The sequence below is a fragment of the Acanthaster planci genome, linkage group LG15, assembly GCF_054643075.1.
Source record: "Acanthaster planci isolate LZ-2023a linkage group LG15, COTS_SCS, whole genome shotgun sequence".
NCBI classification, from domain to species: domain Eukaryota; kingdom Metazoa; phylum Echinodermata; class Asteroidea; order Valvatida; family Acanthasteridae; genus Acanthaster; species Acanthaster planci.
The window spans coordinates 2,167,783-2,185,385 of NC_141791.1; the positions used below are offsets into that span (position 1 = coordinate 2,167,783).

A 17,603-nucleotide genomic window follows, 5' to 3' on the forward strand; every position below is an offset into this window, starting at 1 on the left:
GTGAACACGAAGACCGATTGTAGTCCATTTTAATCGAGGGGTGTTTCCTCCGATAGATACCTCATCTGCAATATTTTGATTGTTTATTTTAGCTTGTATCAGACAACTCAGTTTTTTAAACATTAGTTTGAGAAATAAAGGTCATATTATTAAGAAAAAGAAGTTAATGTTTTCAATGTCTCTACAAATACGCAACTGTTGTTGATAGAACACTTGTCCACCCCCATCGTTTTAATGCAATCGTCTAAGTAAATTTAATCAAAGTCATCTTGGCCAGTGTCAAGCACGAGCGCATATTCCTGAACACCCCCAGATCTATTTGCCTTGTCATGTTAAAAATGCTGACTAACATAATAATTGCCTTTTGTCATTCAGATATCATTTTACAGTCGAACCTCATTGGACTTTTCAGATTCACATTGTTTACAGGAACTTTTATTACCAGGAATGACAACAATGAATATCAAAGGGGCCTGACACTTTCCGAATAAGAAGAATATTTTATTAACGGTGGTCTAATTACTGAAGTTCGACAATGTAAATTTTCCATATGGGTGAATTACAGCATCAAGTTCAATTGTGAAACAATACAGTAGATTAGTGAATTCCTAAATTTCACTGGAATTAAGTTGAGTGTCATATCATCGCTTTCCCCCATTTATTATTTCATTTTTCTTTCATGAGACAACTAGCTAAGTCACATGGGTTATCTCCGCTCAGTTCATTTTTCATTTGTGGCTTCCTTATTTTTATCTGGCCGAAGTAACAAAAAAATGAAAACATTTAGCCTAAAATGATTAATCTAAAATAACGCTTTGCTAGCTAACGCCTGTGTCAATTCAACAATAATAATTTCAAACGTTAACCTTCCCAGCCGAACGCTTCACCCCGAAATGTTGGAATTTTGAAGTAGTATCGCGCTGGAAAGTTTTTGCAATGTGCCCCCCCCGGCCCCGAATGCCAATTTAACGCACGTGTTTTACAAGCTTTCGCAATATAGTCTTGTTCCCAGTCTCCCTGAGCGTAATGTGTAATCTTTTTTTGGCAGGAAGTCAGACTTAAACAAAATGGCCGAAACCCAGGCGGATTCGAGCGTCGATCGCGACGGAATGGCACGGAAAAACATGATAAAGAAGGCTAAAAAGTCTTTAAAGAGTACCCCGTCATCAAAGGCTTCTGATACAGGTAATTGGGAATTTCCATGATTGGCTGATTTGAACAGACATCGCTGAAAATTGCACGATCAAAGATGAGCTATTAATTAATTAGGCCTATGACCTGATGACCATGATTACCACGCGTTAATTGAACGCACATGGGTAACAAAATTCTTTTTTGTCAATTCAAAATTGATTCCATCTCATAGTTACAGGGTTTTCAATTGTTTTGGATTCGTGGCTCTGGAAGATTTTTTTAAGGGGAAAAAGTTGGAAATTAAAAATGTCCTTAACCTAACTTGTGAATATGCAGTTGAAACGACTATCGCAGTTTAGAACCAGACAAAGATTTGTCATGGTAAGAATTTCTAGGTCCAAAAAACAGCGACTGCACTTGTGCCCAGAAAAATTGCCTGGTAAATTATACATTGACAAAGAAAATTGTATTAGTTTTTACAGTGCACAGATTCCTATTTCATGTATTTACTGTGTTTGCGAAACAAATATTGTTTCCCGTTTTAAGGAATGACACAGCCTTCATCAGTCACAAAACCCAAATCAGCTGCCAGCAAAGAAGCCAGTCCATCTTCTAACCCTAAGAAGAAAAAGATGAAGAGGAAGTCAGCTCCGGAATATTTCAACAGAGGTAAAGTTTAAATTGTTTTCCCTGCAAGTCAGTCAAAAGACTTCAAAATTGTTTAATTTTATGTCCAACCTTAAACCCTAACGATCCCAACCCAGCCAAATTCCAACACCAGGGTTTGTTGGAATCTGTTGGGATTAGTCCTGCACTGGTATACTGGCTGTGTTGATGTGGGATTTGGCATACGGCAAATAAACAGAGTCCAACTGTTTGTGGGAACAGTTTACCACACAGTATTAAGTATTGCAAGGATGTGGAAGGCTGCCATCACCCTAGGGAGTTATTGCCGTTGTACCAAAATTAGGGGGAACGATAAACTTGTATTCATTTTTAGACTATGTGACAAAATCTGTCTTCTTTTCAGAAGTTAAAATTCCCAAGACATCGAAGGACGGTGAAAATTCTCAGGAGGATGCAGTCATACGAGACGGGGGAACAAAACCAACTTCAGAGCAACACACTGAAAAACAGAAGAAGGAGGAAATGCGGCGCCTGGCAGGAGACAGTAGGGACGATGATGACCCACTTGATAGCAAGGAATGTGATGATGAGGAAGAGCTAGAGTGGGAATCCGACGACGATGATGACACCTTGGAGGATGCTGACGACGACGATGAGGAAACAGACTCAAAGAAAGAGAAGAGAAGAGGAGATGAGAACATAGAGGAAGATGAAAATGACACGGCCAGCGAGGAGCAGACACAAGCAGAGACATCATGTGAGTTTCTATTTTTTTTGTCACTTTTGCTTTATTTTAAGCGAAAATTCTAAGCAAGTGTGGCTGTAAAGAAAACAGTTAATTTGAAGCAGGGAGCTAATTTACTTTTTGGAGGTGTTTTCCTACCTCATTGCAAATAGTGATAGCTGTCGAAATTTTTTTACATGATGAAAATGATGAGAACATTGTCATTCACAGGTGTGAAGAAGTCCTTTCTGACCCAGCAACTTTTGCAACATCCCAGTCTCAAGGCAAATGTTGTGCAATGAATCTTTTGAAAATATATGTAAAAAGAATAGATTCACAAGCTATAACTTTCACAAATCTTTTGGGGAATTCCAGAAATTAGTTGTCCATTTTTTTTTCTGTGTGTCTGTCACATCTCACATATGATTTTGCAAGGTTAGAATACATTTTCTAATTTCCAAGAGTGATGAATTAATGCAAAATACCTGCCAAACAAATAGGAATAGTTTGAAATTAATTTCTGGTGATATGTCTATGTCAAATAACAAAGGTCAGATGCAACAGGGACACAGAAATGTCACACTTTTGGAACTCTAATTTCTAGAATTACCCTTGTACAGAATCTTGACACCCACATTGAGCAGAAGTACCCCACAGTCAATTGAAAGGAGCCATGTTGGTGGAGAGTGTTCAGAGGGTAGCGACCACATCACATGCATTTCATAGTCGTTAGTGAACCAAAGAGTGCAGTTCCCACCAAATGAGCCTCCGTTGCTTGAAAACGTACGCCTTCTCTTGGTTGGTCCCCCTCGGGTCTCATTAGGGACTCTTCTGAGGTGTTCCAATATATATTTGTTTTGGGGAAATTTCTTGCAGTACCAGGCACAAGCACCATTCTGACCGACACCAGCTTCAAGTGCTTGGAGGGCAAGGTGTCGGACCTGACACTGAAAGGCATCCAGGACATGGGCTTCACCCATATGACAGAGATCCAGCACAGGTCCATTCCCTACCTCCTTGATGGCAGGTTAGTCCCCTGGAACCGTTCAGCAGAAAAAACTTTGCTCTTGTGTGTGCTAAATGAATGAACAGTGAGGTTTATAGTTTGGTTTTCTTCTCTGGTACATGTAGTTTTTTTGCAAAGTAAAATTGCTTTTGGCCAAGGAAAGTTGGGCATTTTGACCAATTTATTTTTCAAGTTAATAAGCAAAATTTTGCCAAGCAAAGGAAATATTTGCATTTCAAAAGTGGATTACCAGCCAAAATACAATGCATTCTACATTTCATGGGACCAGTTCCATGCTAATTTTTACTTAGCTCATAAACTGGCTAAGTAGAGTATTCTGCTATCCTGCTCAGCCGCTCTGCAAAGTTAACCACTTTGGTTAAACCTAACAAAGCTGCTCATTTGAAATATTGTTTAGCAAATGGCTTTTTCTTTAATTGCTTTTTGTATTTGTTTCCTCGTCACATGCTACACCTCAACCAATAAAATTGCTTTGGGTTTTCTACCAATCAGGGACTTGCTTGCAGCAGCCAAGACTGGCAGCGGTAAGACCTTGGCATTTCTCATCCCAGCCATTGAGCTCATCTATAAACTCAAGTTCATGCCTCGAAATGGTGAGACACTCTCTTCACTCAGATCTGCCCAGAGTTTCAGTCCAAAAATTTATTCTTTAATTATGTATTCATTAATTCGTCAGTCTGTCTCCCTATTGTATTCAACAATGTGCAGTTTGTATTGACATTTGATAATACCTGCTGAGAAGTGATAATGCCCGCTGGCACCTGGATACGAGACAGTTTAATTGATTCTGATTGGTCAAGAGTCTGTGTGCATATGGCTTGCCACATGCATCAAGTCCACATATAAGGAGATTCTATTGGACAACTTGCAAAAGGAATATACCACAAAATAGGGTGTTGGGAGAAAATGAAAGTGAAATTCTAGAACAGAATCGTTGGAAATCCATCATATAGGTGACCTGTCACCACAAAATGAGCTGAAAGTTGGATTTTTCAAAAATTGAGATATTGTTATTTTTAAATCAGCAGAAAGAGAGCTTTTCAGTGGCATGTACATGGAACACTTAGGGTAAAAGTATGAGGCGACAGTGTGGTATTATTCTGGCAGCTTTGCGTCTTTATTTCTAACATTGTTTCAACATTTTTGACCGGGCACAAATAATGCTTTCATCAAAAATGCTGAGAAAATGATATTTTTAAATATCTGATCCTGCTCACAAAATTGGAATTAAATGGAGGGGTTAATCTTTCAAAATAATTACAAAATGCCAAAGTTGACCTCCCTTAATATTTGACTGTGAACCCTCAAAACAAGATTTTGTCGTGCCAGGACACATATTGTCTTGTTTTGACTCTTTGACTAAAAAGGTACATGTATTTATGAATTGGAATAAATATGTGCTTGGCCAGTCTTCCGTTCAAGATCAGCCAAGCTCGTATTTATTCCCTTATTAACCAACAACAGGTGATGAATGGTAAATCTGACAAATTTGGCCTATTTGAGGAACTTAATCATTCATTTGCTGTTAAAGGGACGACACCGAGACCTTTACTTCCCTCCTTCTTTCCCGTCTGTTTCTAGTAAAATCTCAGATTATGCTGCCACCATTTTCAGCAGATTTTTGGACTGAACTATTGTCACCGTTGTTACTCTTTGTTCTTTGTGTCCCCAAAAGCTGTATTTTACGAATACATTTTATTGTGACACCTTTAAATTCCTCACTTCTACCCTTCTAGTTTTTTCGGGGGGGGGGGGGTATTTTGTTTTCAAAAAGCCTCACTGCACAAAATCATTGTCCTTGATTGGTTGGCAAAGAACCAATCAGAGCCAAGGAATTGCCAAATTTAATAATTCTGTACAAAACAGCTCTTTTATGTTGTGCAACGTGACCACCTAGAAGGCAAGTAGACGAGTGCAGGCTTTTAATACCCAGGGCAATCTCCTGCATCAGCTTATGTCATTAATGCGATGATAAATTAATAAGTGTGGCCAAGTTACCATTTAGGGGTTCAATGCCTTTGTAGGTACGGGGGTCATCATCCTGTCTCCGACCCGAGAGCTGGCCATGCAGACCTACAGCGTCCTGAAGGACTTGCTCAAGCACCACTACCACACCTTTGGCCTGGTCATGGGAGGTACCTGCCGCACGGCTGAGGCCAAGAAGTTGGCCAAAGGGGTCAATGTGTTGGTGGCCACTCCGGGGAGATTGCTAGATCACTTACAGGTAAGCATTGCTGCGACTAGATGCAGCTGAATGTAAATATGAATCAGCGCGTGAATATTGGGTGCGGTTGCTATGACACTGCAGTCAAGGGTCAGTGTTCATGAAGCAGAGAATGTTGCGGGGAAAATTCACGGGCTAAGCAACAATTGGCTGGGAACCAGTCGCAGGTGGTATGCACTGCATCAAAGTTTGGCCAGTAACCTGTTGTGGCTTAGCAGATGCTTTCTGGTGCTAAGCAACTTCATGTGGTCAACAGGTCTATGAATTGGGTGCTGGACTCCCAATGTTAGTCATGCATGACCAGTTGGACAAGAAATGAATACGGCAGAGACTGGTAGGGAACACGCACAGTTTTCCAAGTCACTCTTGTCCAAGAGGTTTTTAATGTGTGTAACAGTATTATTTTTGAAATTTGTTACTATTTTTCTGTTGTTTTTTTTTTCCAGAACACTGAGTCATTCATGTACAAGAATCTCCAGTGTCTGGTTATCGATGAGGCGGATCGTATTCTCGAGGTGGGCTTTGAGCCAGAGATGAAGCAAATCATTCGGTTGCTTCCAAGTAAGTCAGTCCAGTCGTTGGAGAAGGAAATGTCATTTAATGTGCATCAGATTTATGTGGTGTAAGCTCACAGTAATAGCAGTGTTGTCGCCGATTCCTTTTTCGAATTCCAAATACTGAACTGGTATGGAGGGAGCAGACCTAAGAACCTAGACAATGCATTAAAGTGAGATAACAAAATAAAATGATGACTTCAGACCATCACTGTTTAATAAGATTGAGTTTTTATGATGAATTTTGAATACTTTACTCTTTAAAACGTTATCTTACACAACTGTAAGTGTGTAAGTTTTAAATTTTGATTTTATAATCTTCCTTTTGTGCATTACTGTCACGTGTCCACTGCTCTGTAGCTTTATTCCCTTTGAACAAGTTCAATATTTGAGTTCGTTACTCGAAAAGTACTGGATTACAACACTTAGTAATAACATGTAGGGTTGGGGCTTATAGTATCGTCGACATTTTTTTTTCTCAGAGAGCTGAATGTTGCCTGTCCTTTCTTGTGTTTCCTCAGAGAGACGTCAAACGATGCTGTTCTCTGCCACCCAGACCAGAAAGACTGAAGACCTAGCGAGGATATCCCTGAAGAAGGAGCCCATATATGTTGGTGTTGACGACAACAAAGTAACGGCTACAGTAGAGGGCTTAGAACAGGTCAGTTAAAGGGGAATCCTTCTCCTAGATTTGTTTGTTTCAAATTTGGACAATGAGTATCCAAGCCGTTGAAAGTGTTCAATTTTTTTTCTCTTTTTGTTAAATTTTGCGAATGCTTCTGTTGTCAGGGTTACGTGGTGTGTCCTTCAGAGAAGCGTTTCCTTCTCCTCTTCACTTTTTTGAAGAAGAATCGTAACAAGAAGCTGATGGTCTTCTTTTCCTCCTGCATGTCGGTCAAGTACCACAGCGAACTCCTCAACTACATCGACCTGCCCGTCATGGCCATACACGTCAGTTACTTTTCTTGATCCTTCCCAAACCTCAGCATCATCCGTGGGCGTTGTCAGGATTTTTTTCACCCTGGAGGATACTGATTATTTTCCCGGGAGAGGGGAGGGAAGGCTAAGCACATATCTTCTAAGAACTGATAAAGTAATCAATACTGGGAGGGATTGATTTTTAGGTGTTTTCAAGCAAATGTGTGATTTTCATCTCCTGTCATCATTTTTCCCATTTATTGCTTTTTTTTTTTTCTATTTTTCAAATTTTTGTTCCGGGGATGGGGGCAATACCCCCCTTCGCCCCTTCCCCCATGATGCCCAGGGCATCATCTTTTTTGTTGCCTTTTCACCCTTGCATAAGTGAGAGAGGTTTTTGTTTACACGTAATGACAGTTTTAAATGATACTGTGATTTCATTGGCCGACAGAAGTCTGGTATCAGGTCTACAAAAACAACTGATTTCCCAGTGCATCATACGTAGAATTTTGATAGTACATGTGATGGTCATAATGACTGTTTACGATACATGAGCAGTATGATTGTTACCCATGTCCTTCAGGGCAAGAAACCCATTTTGGCAGCAACCATCAACACACATTCAGTCTCTGCCCTCACTGGTGCCCGTACTTCGGGGTTGGGAGAGGCAAGTAGGGGAAAAGTGACTTGCCGGAGATGACAACATGCAACCAGGTGGCGCATTCGAACCTTGGACCCTACAATCGGCAGTCACAAACCCTAACCACTATGCCGCACGCCCTGGTCGGGATTCAATACCAAGTTGCTCGTTTCTTCCACAGGGCAAACAGAAACAGACCAAGCGAACGCAGACCTTCTTCAAGTTCTGCAACGCGGAGAAAGGCATCTTGCTCTGCACCGATGTGGCTGCGAGGGGCTTGGATATACCGGAGGTGGACTGGATCGTGCAGTACGACCCGCCAGACGATCCCAAGGTCAGTGCACGCAGTTAGTTAACCTCTGACCCCCGTCAGGGGACAGGGGCCGTGCTGCATGCCAACCAACATCTCATATCCACTGCTGTATTCAATATCATATCAAAGTATTTGCCGATGTCGAAGAAGCTAGATCAGCTAGTATGCTCCCCAGGGAGCTGAGACGGTTTCAGGAATGCTCAGTTGTTTTGAGCCTAATGTGCCAGGATAATGATAATACAGCACCTTGAGCAGCAGTTGTGATGGATATGTGCGCTCTATAAATATCCTCCATTATTATTATTCGTTTGTATGAGCAATTCTCTATGTACTTAAAATGAATCGGAAAGCAAGTAAATGTCGTCCAAGCAAGCAGCGTATATATTGGCTACAGAGTCAGCAACGCTGTGAACGCAACTATAAATTTTGATTTACTCAATCCAGTTGTGGTTATTACGAGCAACTGTACTGTCTTTTCTGTGTCTCCACGTCCAAGATGGATGCTGTCAAAGATTTAGGTCTCAACATCTTTTTGCCAGAGCTAGGCCTGTGTCGTTGCTATTTGCAAACGCTGACCCCTGTTGATGATGGACTTCATGTAGCTCCAGAGACCCATTTCTGACAGCGCTTTGATGCACACCACTTACAACATTTGTCAAACGTCCGAGTGCATTAGTGCACAGAAACAATTAGTACCTTGGTGCAAATCAGACTGGTAATCAATCTGCCGGCAGCACAGTTCACCAGTGCTCCCTGAGGACAGTGGATTGCAGTAAGGACAATGGAAAGCATCATTTTGTTTTGGGAAGAGCTTTCAGAAATCCTGATAAATTGGCTACATAGTCAAAAAGGGAGGGAAGCCAACAAGATGGGGATGGATGGAAATTTAGAATTGATGTGACTTTGTTTGAAAGCGTTACCCCCCTCAAAAAAAGTGAATGTTGGACTTACTCCTGTTTTACATCTTGTATAAGAGAAGCAAAAAATACCACAGCCAATTGTAGAAAATAAGGGAAAAATTTGCCGTTCTTATTGAATATCAGTTTTGTCACAAGTTTTAATGTAATGCCTTAAAGATGGATGGATGCAGATGGTTATAAAAATGCTACACTGCTCCTTTGACTTACAAAATCAAGGACACTTCTCTAATTCACAGTGGCTCTATCGTTGCATTTAGTTCAAGCTGACATAGGTAAATTTACCAACCTTAATCTATTCGCCCCTTCAATCCATCAAAATGTGTTGGCTAAGTGCCCTGCAAGTAAACCACTGACGCTGTCGCCATGGTCACCCCGACAATCCACTGGACGGCCTGGATTCATAGATGGCATTTATTAGTTTCTGTCAAACAATGCAAAAAGCCAGTTGGCTGAAAGCCTCTTGAGAACCCGTTTTGGAAAGCAGCCAAGAACCGTTGTCAACGTCAAATCACTGCCCACGTAATGAGCAATTTGTGAGGCACAGCAACACCAAGAGTTATTTGTGGCCTTATCATTAACTTTGATATTTAGATGACCACTTTGAGCTGTTTGCTTCTTAGAGCAATAATTGGCGCAAACAAATAAGGTTCAAGGAGGGAAATGATCAGTTGATATTTCGCTCAAGATTTTGGAAATTAAACCGATGCTTGACAGACGTGCATTGAACTTGACGTGTGGAGGTCGTATGCTTAACTGGACAGGTGCAGTGTCAGCGTTAGCTGTTGAAGTCAAACTTGTGTATTTCAGCGTCGGCAGGGACGTTAAAACCAGCACTGAATGCTGGCTTGTATCCAGCAATAATCATCCTGAGCTCAACATTGATCAATATACGCTGGAAACGATGGCTTGGTTCGTAGATCTTGGAACGAATAATGCATCGACAGAAGCATACGGTGACAGTGGCCAGTCACGTGTGGCCATGGGAATCACCATTTGCATTTTGGCAACATTGGGAGTCTTGTTGAATTTTTTACTGAATCCGCTCATGCTGTTGGCTTTACGTCACACCACCAGCATTCAGCCGACAACCAAAATCTTCATGATGTCCCTGACAGTCTCTGATCTCTTCATGGGTGTGATCTGGCTCTTGAGATTACCCGAGTTGTACCTCGGAATGTGGCCCTTGGGCAGTTTTCTCTGCGCGGCGTGCGGGGCAGTGGCTTTCACAACTCGTGGAATGGGCATCTATTCCCTTCTGCTGATAACAGTAGACCGTTACATCGCAATCTCCCACCCGCTCCGCTACCCCACTCTGATGACTGTGTACAGGTCAAAGGTCATTGTCTGCATAAAGTGGTTGGTGGTGACAGCATTCAGCATTTCTGTCTTTGGAATCTACAAACCAAAACACATCATGGAGAAGGGTCCCCTTATGTTATGCATGTGGAGAAATGACTGGCGGATACACCTTTCGATTTTCTGTATTGTTTGTGCACTGTCTGTTGTGTTTGTGCTCTATTTGCATGTTTCTTTGATTGCCCAGCATCAAGTCCGGCGTATTGCCTCTGAAAACCAAGCAGGCAATGGCCTAGGCATGCCCAGGGCCCTGCAACGTATGAACACCCGGTCGACCACCACTGTCGCCATCATCACTGGTACCCTGACCATCACTTGGATACCCATGGTAATTGTCTTGGCAAAGGTGGTTGAAAAGGGGGGAGTCTTAACTTCTGACGACTTCCTGCGAATCAGTCTGGTGGATGTTCTGATGGCACACAACAGCTGGCTGAATGTCGTCATCTACTATCTCCGCAATCGGGACTTACGGCAGGCACTGCATATCTTATTGTCAGATTGGCACAGGCGTATTTGTGGAGAATCACTACCACAGAAATAGGCTCGTGGAAAAAAAAAGGAACAGACTGTTCAACCTATCAAGAAAGGAATTTTTATCACAGTTAATTTTAGCGTTATTTTTAATACACAATGATTACCGAACCTGGAAATATGGATGCTGTGCCCCAGGAGTGAAACAGACACCAGTTGTTTGCCATGCTGTTGTCATGGAAACCATAAATCAAAGATACTGGAAAACAGTTTGAAACTAAAAGCTTCCTGCGAACTGTTTTTGCCGTGACTAATAAGGTGCAGTTGGAAAGCATGGAAAGCATACACATCTGAGACATTGTGGAACAGAGGAACTGATTCTTGGACTTGCATTGGTTGTCGCAGTCCCTCTGTGTGCACTTGCATTGCATATATTCTTGCTTCATGATAGATCTTTAACTTTCACAGACAGCTCTCTTCAGTACACTGTAAACCCATGAGAGTGTAGTGGTAAGTCTCTAGCGATTATAAATACTTTTTGTCATGTCGAGCCCATTTTTTGGGGGAGGGGGCAGTCTGTCATACACTACAAGTCCCGTAGTGAAAGGAGTTAAATCCTTGTCTTCTCTCCAGGAATACATCCATCGAGTGGGCCGCACAGCCAGGGGGTTAGAAGGCAGAGGTCACGCCCTCCTGATCCTGCGACCCCAGGAGCTGGGTTTTCTGAGGTACCTGAAGCAGGCCCGAGTGCCGCTTAGTGAATTTGAGTTTTCCTGGACCAAGATCGCTGATATACAGTCGCAGGTATGCATGTTCAAGTTAATCGTAAGAGAAACAGGAAATGGAGGGAGAAATATTTATGTCGTTGGCATTTGAAAACCAAAAAAAAATGTTTTGGGTCCATTGTTGTAGTTGAGACCACCACAAGTCTAGTCAGAAGTCCTTTCATAAGACCAGTCGCTAGTCATACGATGATCATCAACAAAGGAATGCTTTTGTTCATCTGAATAGCTTGTGACTTGGCACAAGACTGGACGGCATGTGATAGACTTGCAAGAGCTTGTGAGGGTCTCGACTATGCACAACACTCTTTAGGTCATTCGAAGTAGCGTTTCAGAAAATAGTCTTGCATTACACCCTGTACCAAATTCTTGAATGCTTGAAAGTTACGTTGATCGTGATTTTCGGAAACATGTTTGCTCTGGGCAGCTCGAGAAGTTGATTGAGAAGAACTACTACCTCCACCGATCGGCTCAGGAGGCCTACAAGGGCTACGTACGGGCCTATGACTCGCACAGCCTCAAGCAGATCTACGACATCAACACCTTGGATCTGAAGAAAGTTGCTAGGTCCTTTGGGTTTAAGGTTCCACCGGGCGTCGACCTCAGTATCCTTTGATTGTATTGCAGTTTTATTGAGATAGATCCGAGCAGTTCTCTTCTGTTAAAAAATTCCCATCAAACTTTGTTCAAAAACTTATGCTGTTAGTTTGACAAGCAGATGAAGGTTGTATTCCAACACCGACAAAGTTGCGCAGCCATTCAAAGTCACATGAAGTTGCTTTCCTCACTGTCATTCTGGGCAATACTGTGACACTGCTTATGTTTGGAGAAGTAACTATTCAGTATTTTTCATCTGTCCACACAAATTTTCCAGCCAGTACGTAACAGCTTTTAATCAGTTTACCCATTTGATAGCGTCAGTGTGTGCTAGACATGTTTGGATAACGCTATAATCAATGAGCCACTTTGCTATCTTTTTAAGAAAAATTCCACCTTTTGGCAAATATTGCTTCAAGTAAAAACACAGATATAACAATGGCATCCACGAAGCCGAAAAAAAGTGTTCTCCTTAACCACCATATTTGTAGGTATCCACGCGAGCAAGAAAGCCCAGAAGAAGAGGACTGGTTTCACTCCAGCTCAGCTGAGCCAAAAGATGGCCCAGAAGACCAAGATCTACAAGCACATCAGCAACAGCAAAGATAAACGCCAGTTTGCTAGATAGGAGAGAGGAGATCAGAGAGAAGGAATGGAGGGGGGGGGCATGGGCAGATCGTGGTTACCTGGCTTGGACTACAGACACATAATAGCCGGCAGTCACTGAATCCATCCCCTGCCTGTTACAATCCAGGACATCCAAGTTTAGTCAAGTTTGTCTGGTGTACCGATGTTTTAGTTTGTATCAGAATGGTTTTGCTTGTAATAAATGAATTTTGAAGGTTTACTTAGAATTTGAGACTTACAAGTACCTTCAACTTCAAAGAGCCGGTAAGCAAAAATAATATTGCCAAGCAACTTTACACGCTTAGCAGAGTTCAACTGGGAACCAGTGGTAAGTAATATTTACCTTGTGGCATTTTGGCTGGTAACCTGTTCTTACTCGGCAGATATTTTCTGCTTTTAACAAAAAATTGGACTCATACACTCCATATAATCGGACTCGTTGCGTAGCAGGAAAGGCCATGCTGTGTAATTCCCAATGATGACCGAAAACTTGGTAAAACTACAATCATATTCTTTTGTCATCTTATTAAAAATCGGAGATAATTTTTAAAGAAGCTTTTGTGTGTTTTATTTGTTTCCTCCAGTCTGTGTTTTGACCGTCACGACCAAAAATAAGTTTGTTTCTCACAGGGCTGGGTATGTAATACTGGCATTACGTGCGGCAGAAGTGGGGGGGGGCATGGCCCCTCACTTTTTGCAAGACCTATTATGGGGTTGGGCTTAATGGATCGACATGTTAATGGCTTATGCCTGATGGCCTCACAACTGGGCCCCCCCAATTTGTAAACTGTAATGCCACTGTCAGTATTGTCATGGTCAAGATCTTTGCGTGTTAAAGGTTGTTACTGAATTATAGCCGGCGCACTTCCCTGCACAAAGAAATCCCGCACAGATCTAGAGTCTTGGCAGTTTGTCCGGAGCTGCACTTTGTCTTTATTTGTTGTTTGTGTACGTACCAGCTTTGCGACGGCAAGCAGCATTTATCCTGAAGTGCACCCTCAATTTCTTGACCAAGACAACTGTCAGCATTGCATCATTACAAGTGTAAATTTTGCCCAATCAAATTTGCCTCATTTGAATCATTTTTATTATGGCATTTGTACAAAAAGGTATTTTATGAGATCTCATGATCACTCCTTGTGATAAAATAGCGCATTTTGTTTGTTATGAACTTAACCATAACTGTCTAGTTTTGGTCAACTTGTTGGCCAGTCTTAGCCAAATTCATACACAGACTTTGAAAATTGATGTTTTGGCGAGATAAAAATACAATTACAAACAATTTACACACAATTTGCTATGGGAGGACGCTATATTTGCCGATGTTTGATAAATCAAACTGACTATAGGTTACGCGACTAAGCGGGCGCAATCGGTCTATTATTCAAAAACCGAGAAAATGGAGGAATTTGACCAACACCTTGAATGGATGACATGAAGCACGTGGTAAAAATGAAGAAGTGATGAAGGCGCGCAATGGCCCAAGAGCAAACAAATGAGGGCGCCAGACATATACATGTAAACCGTACAGGTGCATTTACGTGTGGAAGTACATGTACAGTGGATTGTCCATGCACCGTACATGTACTCGTACATTGTGGAACCAATTTACGCATGCTCATTCACAGTAGTTGGCCCTTTTGTCCGGAGAAAAACAGTACACGACAACATTCATTTGTGAATACGTGTACGACGATTTGCTGAGGGAATTCTTTGTTCGGGAACTGGATATGGGGCCTTAAACTGCGAGATCCGTGGAAAATAAAGACGTAAGCTTTAAAGATTTGTAGAGTAAAACGAGATCCTTTTTTTTGCTGCTATTCTGCTGGGTTGATGCTCTCTTGCAAATTGCATTTCTTCGTAAGGCTTAACATGCTTAGCCTGCTTTAGTCTGTAATCGTGGAGGTCATCATGATCATGATGATGTGGTTTATTCCTTAATGACATCATGAATCATGGAGGTAGGATGAAGGAATACTCAGTAACATTGGGCCTGTTTGTTTCACACGGATCATGATCTATGATTCACTGACATCAGAACCCATCGAATAGTGCGAACCAGCTTTTGGATCACCGTGGAGGTAGGAAGAGATCACTGATCGCGATCCAGATCTGTGTGAAACAAACAGGCCCATTACTCAACATGCTCAAGCACGAAACCCGTTTTGTCTGTCCATGGCACGATTTACTCATTAAGGAGCATGAATGACGGCATTAAGCCAGTTACGACCTTATCAGTCGCTCTGCAGGTTAGAAGAGGAGTGTAATTTCATGTGCTTGGCTAATAAGCCTTATTGCAAATACTGCATGGATGATTTTACACAATGGTAGATAGGCATTGTGGGAAAGAAAAAGGGACAATGTTTACTCCTTTTACCTTCCCACAATTCCTTTCTACCATTGTGCAAAATCACCTGGATGCAGCATGTGCGAAAAGGCTTAAGGATAGGCCTACTTGTGTCTAAATTTGACATGCTACTTTTCTGTAGGTTAGGGCTATTTGTAGAAATTGTTTTTGAAATGATCCTAGTTCGAGTAACTCCAGTGAACATGCTTGTGAATTTCTGGATGTCAGAAGGGCTCGAGTTACTCAAGCTACCCGTATAATGACTGTAATCAGTCTATGCTGAAGTCACTCTTTGGGTCATTTGGTGAACACCTCAATGAAGCACAGCTGTGTTGTGTTGTGCACTGCACCAACAGTCCCTCACAGAAATATCAGATTGCACTTTTGTGCTGCCCAACAACTGTGCTTCACTGTTTCATGTGCATAATTGTGCAGTAAACCAAATGCAGTGAAGAGGACTGCACAAAAGACCCTGGGTCATTTTGTGCTGGCAACCTACTGTGTACACACTGAACCTGTGCATGTTTGTGGTCCATGTAGAAAATACATGCTCACCAGTGACTGTGGGCATTTGTGCACATTTGTGCTGTAAAACCAAAGTAGGGTTTTGAAAAGGTCAAGATGTCTAGCCCAATTCCTTTAAGATTGTCATGGTCATAGCACTGCAATATTTTTCAGAGTGTACTGTGCGTGCCAACGAGTATCTTTAACATGTGAACATGAAAAGGCCATTTGGAAGGAGTTCCATATACGGATGTCACTTGACACCCTGTGCATAAACCCTGTGAGACTGGTCTTAACATTTCTAAGTGTTTTCTCAGTAAACGACATGGGTTTTTCCCTCCTAAAGAGAACTTTTCTGGACATGTTTTTGCTATCTGATGCTTAATAGGTCACTGTAGGGAATAATTACTGGCTTACGTATATATATGCATGTACATGGAACTCTTCCCATCCATTTGTGTAGAGAATGTTGCACATGCAGCATTTTAAGTTTTGAAACCAAGTTAGAGAGATGAATTTGATCCATAATGATGTTATTAAGGAGTGTCCAGATTCTCTGAATTGGGTCAAGTTATTTTAGAATATTTGATATCATCATTTTTTTTGGTCATCAAAGTGTCAAAGTGATTGATTTGTGATGGTAAAATCCAAATGTCCCATAGGATCTACATTACAGGGGCCACAATTTTTTGATAACCTTTTTGACAAATACACTGGCGTACCCATAACTCAAGTTACTTCAATCTGTTTCCACGAGTAATGTGTCATGTTAAAGGCTGTTATTAGAAAGCTACAGGTGTTCATCCAAATTTGTCCATTTAGGTTTGTTTCCCTTGTCTGGGTCACTCCGAGGTCATCAGGGCTCACCACAGATGAGCATTGGGGTGCGAGCAGCCTCTTCAGGGTCAAACCATTCTATGAGTCCTTTACAATCCGGCCTTGTTTGTGAATAGTTGAGTCAGTGAGTGAACAATGCTGTTTGTTGGGAGAGGAATGCCCTATATTGTATGCAAAATTAAAGCTTTAACAACAGAGAAGGAAAGTGAGTCATGTCATACATGTAGCTTTCTTCTGCATTGTCGAAAGTCCTGCTGATCAAAATGTCTAACTCGGCCATGAGCACATGTACCAGGTATTTGAAGTAATCTTGGTCATTTTCATCGTGTGTCAAGTCCAGAACCTGTTTCATATATAATTGGTAATTTCCAACATGTTCCCAGTGCGGTGGTCGCTTTCACAGCAAAATAACAGGAGAGAGTTTTATGTTATAATTTACATGTTTGCATAGTGTATGTACAATGTACATACATGTACATGTACATATCGGTAGAAATGCCACATCAGAGCAACACTGTTAGTGGTATTGTTGAATTAAAAAAGCTCATCAGGCTGATTCAAAGAATCTGTAGTTTTGGCTTATAATCAATTATTAGTGGCTTCATATCGACATCTCATTCATTAATTAATCATACAGGCAAAGTAGGGTCATGACCCTTTTGACCCTGTATCAGAATCCTTGACCTTTTTTGTTTGAGTCTATTGTGTACATGTATTTGTAACAATTTTGGAAGCCATTTGAATTTCTTAACTTGAGGCATTTTCATTTGCAGTGAAGGGAAAGTACATGCAGCTGCAGCCAAATCAACTGGCTGAGGCTAAGAATAACACATGTCTATGGGAAGTGACTGTGGCCGCTAGCCAGCGGCTACCATAGACTTGTGTTTTTATTTCCAGCTGCAGCCGTAAAATTGGCCGCAGCGTTTGGGAGTCGCAGTGATTAGTGAGGGGTCGCCGACTGCAGAACTTCTCCCATCAATTCTTGCCTCCCTCCTGAGTCT

General features: G+C 41.6%; 3 protein-coding genes across 5 annotated transcripts in view; all 3 read left to right on the forward strand.

Annotated features, from left to right (window-relative positions):
• The first annotated feature begins 1,057 nt into the window (after positions 1-1,057).
• Positions 1,058-13,468, forward strand: ddx18 (DEAD-box helicase 18). The gene is made up of 13 exons (XM_022226436.2): positions 1,058-1,185; positions 1,681-1,803; positions 2,165-2,518; positions 3,362-3,512; positions 4,005-4,105; positions 5,537-5,736; positions 6,183-6,297; positions 6,812-6,951; positions 7,080-7,241; positions 8,030-8,182; positions 11,542-11,712; positions 12,118-12,295; positions 12,779-13,468. Exons 1-13 carry the CDS (start codon positions 1,068-1,070, stop codon positions 12,913-12,915), a joined length of 2,103 nt encoding a protein of 700 aa, XP_022082128.2. The 5' UTR covers positions 1,058-1,067; the 3' UTR covers positions 12,916-13,468.
• On the forward strand, positions 8,189-11,528 carry LOC147796591 (adenosine receptor A2b-like). Its single transcript, XM_087146828.1, has one exon. The coding sequence runs from the start codon at positions 9,785-9,787 to the stop codon at positions 10,976-10,978; it is 1,194 nt and encodes a 397-aa protein (XP_087002954.1). The 5' UTR covers positions 8,189-9,784; the 3' UTR covers positions 10,979-11,528.
• A 997-nt stretch (positions 13,469-14,465) lies between the features above and the next one.
• The window catches only part of tulp4 (TUB like protein 4), a 49,762-nt gene continuing 46,624 nt past the window's right edge, over positions 14,466-17,603 (forward strand). For 2 of the 3 annotated variants that reach the window (XM_022226135.2, XM_087146570.1), the window contains exon 1: positions 14,466-14,683. The gene's annotated coding sequence lies outside the window, so the exon portion shown is untranslated. Of the gene's footprint in view, positions 14,684-15,274; positions 16,898-17,603 lie in introns of those variants that run through there. The other variant, XM_022226136.2, reaches the window with a different exon arrangement.

Coding starts and splice junctions, on each gene's coding strand:
- ddx18 (XM_022226436.2), top strand. CDS start 1,068: ATGGCCGAAACCCAGGCGGATTCGAGCGTCGATCGCGACGGAATGGCA. Junction 6,298..6,811: donor AATCATTCGGTTGCTTCCAA/GTAAGTCAGTCC, acceptor GTGTTTCCTCAG/AGAGACGTCAAACGATGCTG. Junction 8,183..11,541: donor ACCCGCCAGACGATCCCAAG/GTCAGTGCACGC, acceptor TCTTCTCTCCAG/GAATACATCCATCGAGTGGG.
- LOC147796591 (XM_087146828.1), top strand. CDS start 9,785: ATGCTTGACAGACGTGCATTGAACTTGACGTGTGGAGGTCGTATGCTT.